Source organism: Anser anser, assembly GCF_964211835.1.
Source record: "Anser anser genome assembly, chromosome: 15".
Lineage (NCBI taxonomy): Eukaryota > Metazoa > Chordata > Aves > Anseriformes > Anatidae > Anser > Anser anser.
Window position 1 is genome coordinate 7,237,194 of NC_139736.1, and position 16,140 is coordinate 7,253,333.

The window sequence follows — 16,140 nt, forward strand, 5'->3', positions numbered from 1 at the left end:
CTGCTTTGAAATAGTTAAATACGTGACCTTTTATTACACAAGTATTTTGGCAATTTATACACATAGATCATATTGGAACATCCCTCAACTCTCCTTATTAAGGTCTACTTAATATTAGGTTTATTGATTCTGTTATGTTCAAGCATTGCCAGGTGGTGCTCTTGGCAAAGTGCACCCTCCAAACTGAGTAGCCTTGTACAGAATCACAGAAGTACACTCAACAGAAGGCCTGCGTCCAGTATCTAGAATATGAATTGATTTTATTTGGCAACAACCAACCAGCCAATATATTTCAGTTTGTTTCCTTAAAATAAATATCACCGTGTACAGACGGAGTTAATTCAAACATTATGAAAACATGTTCTCAATGGGAAAACTCAGAAACTATGTATCAAATTCAAAGCACTAAAAAAAAAAATAAAAATCTTTCTTCTGTATTACATGGAAGAAGTAAAAGAAATTCAGTATTCATGTATCACAAAGTGGGGAGAAAAATGTTTCTTCTGTCCAGTCCAAACGATCTGTAAATGCTTGCTCTGAAGTACACATACCCATTTCCTCCACAGTGAGCATGCCTCTGCCTTATATGCCTGTGAATTTACCTTTTAAATATCCAAAACCTTCAGTATCAGTAACTAGTAGCTGTCAAAAACCTTTAGCAATTAAAATCTTTGAGTACAACAAATATTTAAAAAAGACAAAAATCTATCTTTTCAGTACCTGTAAAAAACAGATGTCTTTTTGTGGTTTCCTTCCTTTTCTCTAAGCAAGGGTTTAAAAGGCGAAGGAGCTGTAATACCCGCTCTTCTCTACGAGACTCTGTCAGGCAAGCATCATTCATTACCAGATATGGGTAAATTTTTCCGTTGTGACCTCGGATATAGAGTCTTCTGGCTGCAGTATTGTGTTTCTGAACTATCTCCACTCTGGGCATAAACCTATCCAAGAAGAAAGGGAGATTAAAGCCCCCAAACTTATCTCCTTTAATATCAAATAATGATGTTATATAAAAAAAAAACAACACCACAACCCAATAACAACAGCAGAAAAACAAACAAAAACCCCACCACAACACAAAGAAATAAGACAGCGCAACTGTATTACAATGTACAATTTTGTTATCCAGTTAACCCAAGGTTTCTATTTGGTTGTAAAAAAATAAATAAATATATATATATATATATATATATATATATATATATATATATATATATTTCCCTCTAAGACAACAGTTCTTGAGCAAAATTAATCATTAGATCAGATCTTGATCACTATTTTGAAGAGCAGTTCCTCTGTGGACTACAACAGAAGAAATACTCGCAACTTATATCAACATAAACCCAAATATAATCACCATGTACGGTACAGCAGCATAGTGAAGCAATGCAAAATTACCAAAGGAGGATAAAGAAAAAATTCAAGTTGTTATACCCAAAAGCGTGACTCCATATATGTAATTTAAATACATGAAATACACATAATATCTACTTTCGCAGGACAGATAGATGGAGAACATTTACGTTTTCTTCACTGCAGAATTACAACTACCCCTTCTCCCCAGTTTTAGTTTACCTTGCTATCTTGATGTAGTAATGCGTTGGCTTTGGCATAAGGAATTCTCCAGGTATCTCTACCTCAGCTGTTTGAGCTGAAAAATTACTCAGAAAACGGCACTTCTCCTCTATGAGGAAGAACTTTGGAAGCTGTTTAGTCTTTGCCTCCAGAATTTTAATCCACTTCTTCAGTTTCGAGATAAGATTATGAAGTTTCATTGACCCTGGCACACTGAAGTCAAAGTCTAAAAGAAAAAATATACATATATACTTAGCACTTTAAATTCCATATAGTGTATTTAACTACCAACTGCGTGACATTCACACTTTAAAGGAGATTCTTTCAACCATATGGAAAATACTTTGTTTGAGGAGTCCCACATACAGCTTACACACCTATTACAAAGAAAACAGGTTTTAAATCACCGCACTGGTCTTAAACATTATACGAAAACTGAAAGCTAACTAATAAAATCAGCAGCTAGTACATGAAAAGGAAGACGTACTACTAAGCAAGTCTGTCACAGAGACATGGTTATCTATGAACCCCAAACACACATTATAGGTGTAGGATCACCCAACAGCAATAACACTACAACTAGGTGCTGGAGAAGAGCACGTCATACAGTTCAACGGTGCAAACCAAACATGCTGAACACAGCTGTGCTATCTTTGAAAAAAAAAAAAAAAGGCTCTGATGAATATTTCATTACTATAGAAAAACTTTTTTCTATAAAGAAGTGCTAAAATTATATACAGCTTAAACCAATCAGAATCTACCACCTCCTCTATGTGCACAACTTTAAATTATTCTCTATTAAGTAACGAAGAGTTTATTCCTTCTAATGTGCTGTTCTGTTACTTAAGCAGAATATTAGAGAACACACAACCCAAGATACTTTATCATGTACCCACAATACTGATATGCTAAAAGCTTTCAGTGGAAGTCTTAAGTCCATCAGTCCAAAACAGAGCAAAAACCAGCACAAAAACCTTTCTACTTCTATAAGACAAAAGTCTACAATGAAAGATGCACCTCCTTAGTGATTCTAACTGGTCTGGACAGTGCATCCCCTGCAATATTGCTGTAAAACAAACTTATTATAATCCCAAGCCTACCCTCTAGTGAGCAGTGCAAGTAAGTCATTCCATGGAAGTGAAAAAATTGAATCACTTTTCTCCTGACTCCCTGAAGTGCAGAAAAGAATCCCCAAACTGCAACTAGTTTTTGTGCTAATGTCAGTCAAAGTAGTAAAAATATGCATCAACATTACACACTTATTTTATTTTATTTAAAGAAATAAGTATTAATTAAAAGGCATTCAGTTCACCATGGGAGTAGCTCTGTTTTTGAAGTGCTCATTTTAGGATTTTTATTATTTTGTTACCCAGTAGCAGATGGAGGGAAGAAAAGTTCAGTCTTTTTGCTCCCAGAGATAGTAAATCTTAGAGAAAAATAATTATCCTCTTTAGCTGGAATAAAGGTAAATACGACACCAGACATTATTTGTTTGCAAAGCTGAGGAATTTTGTACACATCTTAATCCAGGTAAACATTTTGTTTCAAACAAATCCACTTTCTCAGTACCTATTAATGGAGAATACCTTCTCAAGCTAACACGCTGGTTTAAAATACCTTACTACTTGTTTCATCTTTTCATACAGAGAATAGGAAGTTCACCTCCACATCTGTAATGGAGATGTTCACAGAAGGCTGTGATACTTTACATACTGCACTTCAGCTGAAGAAGCTTGCTCTCTGTCCTCAAGGATGCTAAAGATTTTACAGTGTGATACACGTGTTTCAAACAAACGTGTTCATTCAAAGTCTTGAATGCCTCAAAAATTGCCACCTGAATTCATCCAACCGAGAACAACTGGCAAGTTCTTGCCACTTTCAATGAGAGGACAAACAGGGGACACAATCTTCCTGCCTGCGAGACAGACCTAAAAGAAACCCGACAGTTCTTAACACAAAATAAAGCTACATCTTTTTTTGTAGAAGCTTAATGCTATTTAATGTTGTACCACCATTGCTCATGAAGCAACAAAAAGGAATACACTTTAGTTAGTAAAATCAGCGTAACAAACCCTTCTGTACCCCCAGAACTCCTGACCTACAAAACACAGCATCGCAAGAACCATTTTAAAAAACTAAAAAATACAAAAATAAATAATAAAAAGATTAAATGTTATTTTAATTCTCTACCTATTTATTTTAAAAGCCCTTCTCCTACACTGGCATGAAATAGTTCTTATCAGTTAAAAGCAACTAGTAATTAATGCTTTTAGAACCAGTAATAGCTCATTTGCAAGATTTGAAAGATTATTCTGCTATAGACATCATCTGATTCTGCTCAAGTTCAAAACGCAAGGATCTTCAACTGAAGAGGCAGGACACCCATCATGTAAAATGCCACTTAGAACTGAAATGTAAGTTTAATTTCAGAGAGGAGTTCAAATCTCTTGTACTGAAGCAGATCCAACCATTCTCCAAGACAAGAGCTGTCTTGCTCTTGAAGCTATTATTCAGATATGAAATTGCTTTGTGCTTTCCAAAAGGTTCTTTTTAAGCTCGTAAGAACTTTTGGAGAGCACTAAAATATGTGAAAAATCTCCATGACAGTTAAGAAATAGGAAGTAGGACTTCTGATTTATCAATCAGCACCATCAAACCAAGACTACATAGACATGACCAAATCAAATATAATGCTAACTCCAATCTGTTGACCTGAATTTTCTGTTGCCTACAAATGAGAACAGAAGTAAAGAAACAGATACCTGAGTGATGCTAGGCTTTCTCTTGAGAAGGGGACAAAGGACAAGGGACAACCAAAAAAACCTTAAAAAGATGAAAAATAATAAACAGTGCCCTTACCCCTTCCCTCTCCCCACATTTCAGAGAGAAAACGACTTCAAGAAGCTTCTTTCTGATTACAGAACTTCCATTCATGGCAGAGAATTCATTATGCTGGGTGCCAGAACTGTCAAGAAAGTTATCTTGCCCTTTAAGGGTGTGTTTTGGAATTTTCCCTTTGTGTTCAGCTTGAATGGAGAGAAGAGTGCAGAAAGAAGCAGAGATCCAAACTCAAAACTATCATCTGCCCTCAAAAGAACAATTGAGGCAGTTTCTCCCCTCCTTTCGCTGCTGAGTGTACTCTCAAAGGGTGCATTTTTCAGTATCTGTCTGTTCTTTGATGTCAAAGGTTTAGCTGAAAAGGATGGAAGGAACAAAGAACAGATGCTCAAAGGACTAAGTATTTCAAGTTCCAGGAAAAAAAAAAATCCAAAGTAAAATTTGGCTTTACAATATATAATGTTTGGATGGAAAAAGATGACCTATGAGAACTCCAGTGGTCCAGCTGGATGCAGACAAAATCTTCGAAGTCTAGGAAATGGTGAGAGTCCCTAACGACTCCCAACAGGAGTCAAGATGCAACTCGGATAGTAGCGGAAGAGGTTATGCAACCACACATTGTTGAAAGTGTCTATAAAACATAGCTGTTAGCTATATTTTCAAAGCTGTTATTTTGAAATAACCAAAGAAAGCAATTTACTCCTAGACAGCTTCTCAGCTTGGATACTTCTAAAATAGAGGGCAACCACCATAATGATTTGTCCATCATCTAAACACAACTGGTGTTACGAGTCAGAAACACACACATGGCAGAGTCCTAGTATAAAAAACAGACACGGCAGGCATGATTTCCTAATGGTTTCTCAATGTTAGAACAGCCTTTAGTTCAGTAGTGTAATTATTCCTGTTCATTTAGTTGTTCACTTTTTACTGTTATTGCAAAACTAATCAAAAACTTATTTTAATTTTCCTCATAATGAATTAATTATAAAAATGCATAAGTATATTGATCAGTTTAGTTTCATGTTTCATCTCCCACACTTCACTTATGATTTAAACAAATTAATTTAATAGATTAAAATAAAATCAAACCCAGCATTAAGCAAAATAAATATTTTAATCCTGTAGAAATCTATGTTTAATTATACTTGAAAAATAAAATGTGAAATCTTCAAAAAAAATACTGTAAGAAATTACTTATTATTTTACTGAAGCTTTCTAAGAAACACTTTGTATTTGATGATGTTACATGATTTTTATGTTCAGGCCTACATTCTTCATTGCTTTATAGTTTGTTCAATACAATTCTTCAAAAAAAGCAGTGTTTTGGTAGCACACCTGGAAACCTTAAATGCTATTTATATATGATAAAAACGAGCAAAACCAACATATAACCACATATAAAAAACTGAAAATCCTACACATTAATTTTTTTTTTTTTTAACTCAAAATGTAACTGAATTACAATTAAACATTTTTAAGGGTTTCTCTAGAAGTGTTCTGAACTATTACTTTAGATTTTGCAGACTTGAGCCTATTGGCATATCCAGTTTTTGTTTTGAACTTCTGAAACCCCAGATCTCCCTAACACTCATATCTTGAAGGAAATAAATTAAGAGAAACTAGAACAGACCAAAAATAACTCTAAGCTGAACAAAAACTTAGAATACCAACAACATGTATAGCAATGAAAATGTGACTAGACTATTATTGCAATGTAGAGACACAGAAGCCATTATTAACAATGAAAAACAAGTCCAAACTTGCATTTAATGTATTTTGTTTCCCTGTAAGCTTCAGTCAACGACACACAAAATGTTCCTACTTCCAGTTCCCTTCCCAGTAGCCTTCATCCATTAAAAATTTAATCATATGGCTCAGGACTTTCATTATCTGCTGTCATGCAAGTGTTGTGCCTCAAAAAGGACATCATGTAATGCATCATGCGAACAAGATATGTAGGTCATATCTACAACCGAGTTACTTTCACAAGATTCCCATCAGTTCACTTACTTTCACAACATTATCAGTGAAACGCTTGAAAAAATACTGCAAGTCTACTTGTCAAACTCCGTAAATGCTCAGTAGCTACATAGACCTCAAATAATTTTTTGTTTAGGCGGCTTTATGTAACGTAGAATTCTAAAAAGAATAACTTGTCAGTGCAAGATTCACATTTGCAGAGGAAATGATTTAATGCAGAAAGGGCGTGATTTTTAAATAACTATAAAAGCTAAGATCATGGAGTTTTAACTCATGCCAAAATCATCTAAGTCAGATTTAGAATAATATAAATAAAAGTGGATTCAGAAAAATATGAAAACAGGTCTTTATAGAAACTCTATCCTTTCAGTTATGAATAACTAATGACTTTGAATTCTGTTCAGAAAAAAATTAATATTCATTTTTATCTAATTCTACCATTATCTTTAAGGATAAACTAATGTATTTTAGACAGGAATTTATGCAAATCCCCAAATCCTGGTAATCCACAACACTGATGCCAATCACTGTCAAGTTCTGTCATATATAGCCGCATGGCCTTAACACTTTTCAATAAATATATCAAAACCACGCTCTACTGTGCACATGCATTTCTTAGAATTTTAAATCAAGATCAAACATGTAACACCACTGATAAACAGAAACCAAATGAAGCAAAAAAGCTAATTCTCCGAAATGCCTTTTTTATTAGAGCTAATGAAATTTATTGATTCAATTTACCTACCAATTATGTGAATTTTTATATTTTTTTTCATAATCTAGTTATTCAAAACACTGTTTTGAGTAAGTCAGCTGTTTTGAAAGACTTTACACAATATTGTGAATTTGGAGTTCTGGAGTGATAATATTAAATTCTGGCATTCACCATAAAATAGACATCACTGTCCTCATCTAAAGCAGGTAGTTCTGCTCAGATTACTTCTAATTGTAATATTTTTGCAATCTGATTAATCCTTAAATACATACTTCACCACAGTTCTAGGTAATAAAAATGTAACAAAAACCTCATTCCCTATGTTGTGGTCTGGCTTAATTTGTATCATCTTTATTGCTCCACAGATTGACAAACTATCCCACGTTATGTTGAATGACAGAAAGGTGCTGTTTTCTATATTCTATCTCAAGAAAATACTTTAATAATAATAATATTAAAAAAAAACCAGAATGCTTTAATGCTTTCACAGCTGAACTTTGTGAGGGAGATTTCCCTGGAGATAAAATAATAAAAAAATAAAAATAAAAACCATTACCTGTTGTAAATTGTCCTTTTAGCTTCTGGAACACAGGATCTTGAGCTGTTGCCTGTGCTCTCCTAGCAAGTGACTCTGAGGCTGCACTGGAAAACATGGTGGACACATTCGACACATTCTCAAGACCTACTCCAAAAGTGCTGACTAACTTCTTGACAAAGTTTAGTGTATGAGGAGTGATTTTGGCATCCGAAACAGCTCCACTTTTCTCAAAGGCAACAGAATAGCACTTTGCCAAGCCCTGCTGCAGTTGTCTAAGGACCTAAGGATTAAAAAATAAAAAATAAAGACAAAGTCAGGAAGATCAGGCCTTCTGATTTGACACCAAGTATTTATTCCCTTACTGTGTTTTATATAATGAAGCTATTCTCTGAGAAGCATTTATTTAAAACTGTATTCTCAAATTGTATCAGAGGGTCAATCTGAATGACAGCACGGATTCTTACTAGCACTGCAAATGAGCAAACCGATCAGTCAAAACACTGTACCACAAAGCATTCCTTGCTCTTTTAAAAGCAGAAAAGTTTTGATTCATATTTTGTGATATATTAGAAAATAATGTGGTATGAGGAAACAGTATTAAGTCTCTGCTAGGTAGATGGAACAGAACAGTCTACAGCACTTTGAGAGGCAATTAACAGAAGTGGAGTAGCACGTCCACCTGCTCTTTAATTCAAACTTGGACAATAATCACCACCTGTCACAGACCACCGGATCAAGAAGAAAACTGGTATCCGTGAAACTTAGAATAAGAATATAAATTTTCAGTTAGTACAAGCAACAGCTTAAATTCTAAAGTTAGAAGCATTCATCAAATTGATAATTTGGGGAAATTTTTGTATTTCTTCCAGGTACAACTAGCTCCTTAAAACTCCTATCAGAACAGTCAGAAATACATCAGTTTACTAATCAAAGAAAATAGCTATGTTTTAGTGTTCAGAAATCATTCTGGAGAAATATTTTGCAGCTAAGTTTTTCTTAGATGATACATACATATGAAGCTATATAAAAGCCAAATACCTCTTCGTGCCAATTCTCTCTGAACCAGACCATCTGATCTACAATGCCTTCCAGAGAAGACAACAGTGTTGGGTGTAATTCTCGCTGCATATGCATAATTCGACTGCATCGCCACATTGGTGCAGTGGCTCTGATTGGCCCGGGATCTGAGGCAGAGTGGGACTGATTTCCAACTGAACTTGGCTGTTGTTGGCCAGAATCTGTAAAGCGGAAAAGAAAAATCAAAACAGAAATCTAAAACTTGATAAGCTTTATACATGCCTGCATTAAATAAATTGTTTCAAGAATTTACTTCAGATTTACTTTAAGTATTAATCATGTATTACCTACTAAACATCAGAAAATGTGGTTTTTAGAAAGAAAACACTACTCCAAGTGCTGTTCACTGGTACAGGCTTCTCAAAGTAACAGCAACGTAAATACTTTTCAAAATCGCACAGCCCTAGGTTTTACTCTACCAACACAAGCTCTTGAAGTAACTGACATCGTTTCAGATAGAATCAAATTATTTAAATAATGTTCATTTTGGCCCCCTTCCTTTTTTTTGGTGCAATCTCTCATACAACTGCAGGAATAAACATAGCTGATGCCAACACCATGGATATTGCTGTAGAGTGCTATCTTCTAGTAAAACTGATCTCTTGGGTTACAACTCCATTGGACAGTGATTAAGCACTGAGTTTTGGTTTATCAGATGATGACCCACTACTTTGAACAACATCAGCTTTCAGCAAACAAACACCTCACTTAACCCACCAACAGAATAGCAGCTTGTGGCAGAACCGAGAGGAAAATATTTTATCAGCTATCACTACATGTGTATGTGGTAATATCAAGATTTTGGAACAGAAACCTCTGTTGCTTGATATGAACACAGTGAAGTATTATAGTATGCGAGTGCCTCCTCCTCCTCCAAAGAAGCACCCAAAGAGTTCTTTGGTATTTGAAATCCAAGAATTTTCTACTTGGTTAGCTGTTTTTAATGATAATAATCCATTAAAGAATGCGTGACTACGAATAGTTAATTGACATAATAATCCAGATGAAACTCTTCTTGGTGAGTATGTCATTCAAGACGGCTCAAGTCATCTGTAGACTTCACTTCACAGAAATGAACGTAAACGAAGTAGTTTACAAGGAATTTTTCCCTTGGCCTTTTGAAGTTGCTATGTTTCCTATAGAATCTGTGAAGACCCAGCAAATTTAGATGAAACTCAAAATAATGACTAAGTTACAAAGGAACCAAACACTTTTATGAGTATCAAGCTCACCACTTTTGTAGCGCTCTCTTTGTTCTATCTTCAAGGTCAAATAGAGGGTCCTTATAGGGAAGTAAACAGCCTGGGGATAGACTCTTCCCACCTATTTGGAGATGTACATATACATGTTCCTCAGTTAAGGAAAATTAACTACACATCAGATCAACAGACACAGATTATCTTTGTAAATGAGTGCAATTCAGTAATAATCAGCTCCTTGTTTTAAATAACAGCTTACAGAAAACTAGAAAATTAAAGATCATTTCAGTAACAGAAAACCAAAGGGGATGAAATGGTGACTCCCTCCACACACTGTTACAACATTACCTAATTAGCACTTCTAGATCGTATTGCCTAATAAATCTGAAAATAGCATAATGCCAGAGTACCTGGGCCAGCTCAGAGATCTTACTCATGTACATAATGGAAGAAAAACAGACATAATGACACCGGTTAGTCTTTAAATTAGGCCACAATTCCCAGCGAGCCCCACAGCAAATGATAAGAAGGCCCATTAGAGAGTAACTTTACTGCACCTAATTGCAGCACTTAATGTAAGGGGATACCAATTTCACCAAAAAAAGATTTTAGCTTCCATTGGGGGGGGGGGGGGGGGGAGGCTAAAGAGATACTAACATTCAGCATCCCCTTTAAAATTAATAAATCTCTGTACCTAATAAAGGAAAGAAATTACATATCTAGGTACTACCTGCAATACAGCACATCTTAAGACGTTATTAGAGGCTTCTCCAGCCACAATCTCATTAAATCATGCATTTTTCTTTCACCCAAATGGGTACGACAAGTGGTAGAAGTTTTGCAATGGCATTTAACTGTTCAGTAAAGCGTTATTTATGACAGATTACTAACCTGACACACATATGCCTCATGCTGTCTTCCAAGAATACTTTTTTACAAGAACTGTAAAGTTCAGGATCTAGCATTTCAGCAAACTTACAGTTTTTAATTAGTAACACAGAAATATTTTTTTATTTTATATTCCTTCTATGAACCCAAAGTTTAAAAGCAAGATAAACACAAATATCTGTGATATTTATGAACCTAAGCTCCACCTATAGTAGGACTTCTGAGTAGCCACTCGTTTCTGAAATGTATATACAGGATACGCAGAGGGATCTTGACAAACTAGAAGGCTGGACAATCAGCAACCGCATGAAGTTCAGTATGAGCAAGTGACAGATTCTGCACCTGAGACAGGGCAACACCAGCTGTATACATAGACTGCAGGATAGAAGGCTGGAGAGCAGCCCCAAGGAAAGGGATCGGGGGGTTCTGGTTGACACCAAGTTAAAAATGAGCCAGCAGTGTGCCCTGGCAGCCAAAAGGGGCAACCGTATCCTGGGGTGCTTCAGGCACAGCATTGCTGGCTGATTTTTGGATGGTCTCTGTGTAGAGCCAGGAGTTAGACATGACAGTCCTTGTGGGCCTTTTCCAACTCAGGACATTCTATGATTCTATGGTTCTAAGATCTTACCAAAAAAAGAGTCTCTACAACTCCTTGAAATAAGTTTTATCTGCCTGCTGTCAGAACACAGCTAAGCACTAGTGTTAAAAGAAAATGCCAAGCCATGTGTGTCAGAAATCTTGCCTTAGGAACTTTGCTTTCTTAAGCTATTTGGGTGTATGGCTTCTTCAAAGTTTCACCTTAATTTAATGGAGAGGGAGGGAGAAACACATGCATACACATGCACACTACAGTTATGTACGCAGGCCTCAATGCACAAAGCAATTGCAAGAGCTTCCTAGGTCCAGCTGTATGTTAACAGGACCTCACAACTGTTTTACCATAACCTGAATGAACAAACATCAAAAATATTTTCAGGTTCTATGAACCCTAAAACAGAGCTTAAGCTAGACCATGAACAGTTAACATCTCTGAGAACAGGATGTTTGAACCCTGTTCACACTAAGCAATACCAAAACAGCATCTAAAAATGCATCAATGGAAAGATGTCACATATTATCCCTGAGTCTAAAGACATGCTGTAAATCAATTTTATGCTGAGATACAGGTACATGTTCTGTTCTTCTGATTCTGCTTCAGAACAGATGGTAGTAGGCAGTAAAATCTTAAAATCCTGAAGCAAGATCAAAGCTCATTTGTCATTTCAGAGGTACAAATCCAGGAAGTCAGATTCCTCACCTGACTCCCTAAACCTTATCCTTATTTTTCTAATCATTTGACATACTAAATTTTCAATAAAAATTTACAGAGCCCCTGTAGAGATTTCTGACTGTGACAGAGCCTTGACTTTTCAATCAAGTCTAATAAAAAACCAAAGCACTAAAATGTCTGCCCTTTAGTCACTAGAGCCAACAATTCTTCAGCCCTACTCCTGTGTTAAGACCATTTAACTATACGTTCCCCTAGATGTGTACTAGTGTTCACAAAAGTGTAATACAGAATGCAGAGGGAAAGCTAAAATGTGTTACGCACATATGGCATACACTTTCATAAGGTTTAGTCTCATTAAGTAACCCTCTTTGAACTTAAAAATACTCTGCGTATAAAGAGTAATTCGCATTTATTAAATAATCAACAGTTGCAAACAACACTATTTTTAAAGCTTTCTTGTTTTTAAAAATTCTTATACATCTCATCTTGAAAGTAAAGATTACAGACAATAAAGAATTAGTGTTCATCTTCTGTACCTACCTGACTAATGAGGTTCAGAAGAAGTTTGCCCTCTGAGCCAACCAAGCATGTCAACAGCTGTGGAATCCAGGCCAACCACTGAATGGGTGGAACACCAATACAGTACTTGTCCACTGCATCTGCTAGTGTGTTCTTATCATCATCAAAACTCAGCAGCCAAAGAACCTGAAACAGAGTTTCAAGAGCCATCTCAGGGCTTAAATAAGTTCAAGACATGTCAATTGGATTGTGCAGAAAACAAACAGATACTTATTAATATGACACTGGAGTCCTTTTAAGTGTCAAGGCCTATTCAGATGCAAGAACTTCGATTCATTATAACTGGTCAAGGCCTTTTTTTCCCTCCAGAAGTGAGATTAAGAGTATGTAAAAAATAAATGCAAGTGTATTTACAGGGAAGGATGGGTTGGGGGATGGGGAACTGAAACACGTTTACAGAACCTGTAAGTACACTATTCAGATAAGTTAATTTTGATGCAAGAACTTGAATATTCCTTTGTGCTGTTTTTTTTTTCTTAAATTATTTTAACTGACGAACCCTAAAGATACTTTTTCTACAACCATATTTAAATAAAGCTATATTAAGCACTGACTGTACATCTTAAGCACTCACAAATAACTAAAGTTATATTTGTGGACTCGACGACAAACACTTAGCAGGAGGGCACAAATGTAGTAATTGTGTTTGGTTAATGAACTAAAAAGAAAAAAGCAGTACAAGAAATTTCAGAAAATGAAACAGTATTTTTGCAGAAGATTGCTTGGGAGAATAAAGATTAAACTAATTACAGCTGACACTACAGTCACTACAGCAGTAGTAATCCACAGTTCCTATCCCTGACCAAAAAAAAAAACCAAACAATTAATGAAGTAGAGAAAGCCATGATGACTTGCATGCAATGACAGTACAGAAACTGTATGCACAGTTTCAGCCTAAATTAAAGCTTTCAATTAGTAAATGAAATTCCTCTAATTACACGAACTTGGGCATGTGAACATAATTCCAGCTTTTTCTGAAGAAGTGGTGCTCCAATCCTTTTTTAAACATCTCCATCTTACCTTCGCTAAGTATTTTCTTGATTTGCTCTCATTCTGATGACGACATGCATGCAGATAGCAAGTAATAGCAGACACACCCAGATGAAGCTGACGTTCTTTCACAAAGATATTCTCCAGGTAGTCACCCCACATCGCCCATGCTTTCACTAGAACATCATGCATCTGCACAGCTGCAGAAAAAGCTTTGTTTGCTTCTTCAGACCTGCATTGTGACAAGAATGAATATGAGCTTTATACTAACAAAAAGTCACTGAATCATGTAAGATTCACACCTCTGACAGGGTATTCAATTACTTCAACACCCAATAATATTTTTCCACTAAGTTCTCTAGTAAGGTCTTATGATTACTTTCTCTTAGCTTTCCTTAATTTCATGAGCTGTGAAAGTAAACAGTTCATAATGGAGCCAATTATGCAAATGCTTAAGATTCCCAAATACTCCCTGAAACTCTGAAAAACTTCAAGCGGACTGCACTTGCAACCTGAGCACTAGAGTAAGGTTCGAGGAGAAAACAAAGAAAAAATGGTAACACAAGAAGAGCAGAAGTAAATACACTAAAAATACTTCTCTACTGAGGGGGAAAAAAAAAAGAGAAAGTAAAATTGTGAAGATATCATATTAGCTATTTTTTGGTGGAATACACCTTAAGTGTTCTCCCACCCAAGTCATTAAAACTTCACAATTGATGTTATCTGGAAAAAGTTATCTGGAAATTCTCACCCCCACTGCTAAAAAAAAATCCATTTTTCAACATGAAAAGTGAAGAAATATGAAGACTAATAGTACAGGCCTTGGATTCAGGAAAAAAAAAGGATTATTGGTTTGATAATTGTGAAGTCTTCTCTAGGTTTCCTCACATGCTCCCAGTTCAAGATTTGGTATGATTCATCCCAATATACATACAGTCCCTCAAAGCTATGTAATATTTCAGGCATAAGGCTAAAGGATGAGAAAACTCAAATACACATAACAGAAACAAAGAAACTTTTAAAGTATTCCAATATTCCTTATTAAAGAAAAGTGCTCCACATCTCACTTACAGAATAAGCATTACAAGAAACAATACAAAAGTAATGCTTGTTTGTCTCACTTTTAAAAACCGTAAAGTTTTTTAAAAGATAAGGTTTTTTTATAAAAAAAATATTAGCTTGTAGGGTTACAGTGATAAAACGTAGGATTACAGTGATAAATTAAGATGATTAGCTATTGAGATGAAATAAGAAGTAACTGTCAGCCAAAATACATATTTGTTTCTATGTTATACAAATTTTTTTTTCAGATGCTTTCTGCATCTTAGGTTGAAGTTTTGAAGCACAGTACCACAGAAGCAGCCTGATAAATGACTTTTTATTACTACTTCCCCTTTGTAAAAACAGGACTTTTCAGTAGATTTTCTTTTCTCCCTCTCTACTATCCATCATTCTTGACATCTGAGATGATTTTAAAAATGGTTTCTATCACCTTCCTCATCAAATGGGCAGCACAGAAGAGATGCAACACCAGAGGTGACCTTTACCTTCCAGTTTAGTTGACACACAGGCGATCAGTAGCCACAAATTCTCAGGTTCAACACTTGGCCATTCTTCCTAACTGTAACCTTCCTAACATCTTAACCACGTGCGGTGCTTGAAAATGCCTGTATATTTGTTTATTTGCAAGATTAAGAAATTGTAAGTAAATCAGAATCATGTTTTAAACAGACTCCAATCTATCCTGAAGAAATGTATAAATACATTTTTATACGTCTTTTACCCTAACTGCATAAATTTACTAAAATAAAATTTAAAAAATGGGGTTTGGGGAGAGGGAGATTTTCTTCTCTTTACACCTCAACTGAAACTAAGCTCGTTTATGGCCATAAGGAAGCCCATTGCACTGTCCATTAAAGTAAGTGCATTCTGCCTATTTAAAATTATCTCTTGCATCCACAGAAGATATTCATCATTTCCTGACTTAAATTGCTACATGTGGTTGCAGTGTACAACTTAAAAACTGATGGATTTCATTTTTTAAGTGTCCACAATGTAGCGGTAAAGGAATTATTCCACCTAATACTTAACATCTAGCAGTACTGCCATGAAATACTATACATACAAAAAGCTGCTAAAATCTGAAGGTTGTTTTTTCTGTAACCACTCAATAAAATTTGACTGCTGAAATGCCTGTTTACTAAATTAGAGAGAGATCTTCCTAAAAGTAGCAAGGTGCCTATCAGCATAAAGCAAAAATACTAGAAAGCTGTTAGTTTGAAAGCAAGACCTAGACCTGGGTGTTTAATTGCTGTAATGCAAGCTGTCTCCAACACATACCACATTCATTTTTTCAATTCAATTATTTGAATTGCAGTTTTTGTTGCATTTCCATATTGCACGATACAGCAGATTTTTCTACAGACTCTGAACTATGCCATCACACATTTTCCTATCCCTTGATCAGTTGCAGCTGCTAATAGGACACATA

The 16,140-nt window shown here is 35.5% G+C and overlaps 1 protein-coding gene across 7 annotated transcripts in view; it reads right to left on the reverse strand.

The window, feature by feature from the left end:
* TRRAP (transformation/transcription domain associated protein) overlaps positions 1-16,140 on the reverse strand; it is a 97,639-nt gene that overhangs the window by 8,647 nt on the left and 72,852 nt on the right. For all 7 annotated transcript variants that reach the window (XM_083800274.1, XM_083800273.1, XM_083800278.1 and 4 more), the window contains 7 exons: positions 13,680-13,881; positions 12,621-12,785; positions 9,956-10,046; positions 8,685-8,884; positions 7,665-7,926; positions 1,573-1,798; positions 721-938 (listed from right to left, as the gene is read on the reverse strand). In XM_083800274.1, the coding sequence (XP_083656400.1) occupies positions 721-938; positions 1,573-1,798; positions 7,665-7,926; positions 8,685-8,884; positions 9,956-10,046; positions 12,621-12,785; positions 13,680-13,881 (1,364 nt within the window). The remainder of the gene's footprint in view (positions 1-720; positions 939-1,572; positions 1,799-7,664; positions 7,927-8,684; positions 8,885-9,955; positions 10,047-12,620; positions 12,786-13,679; positions 13,882-16,140) is intronic.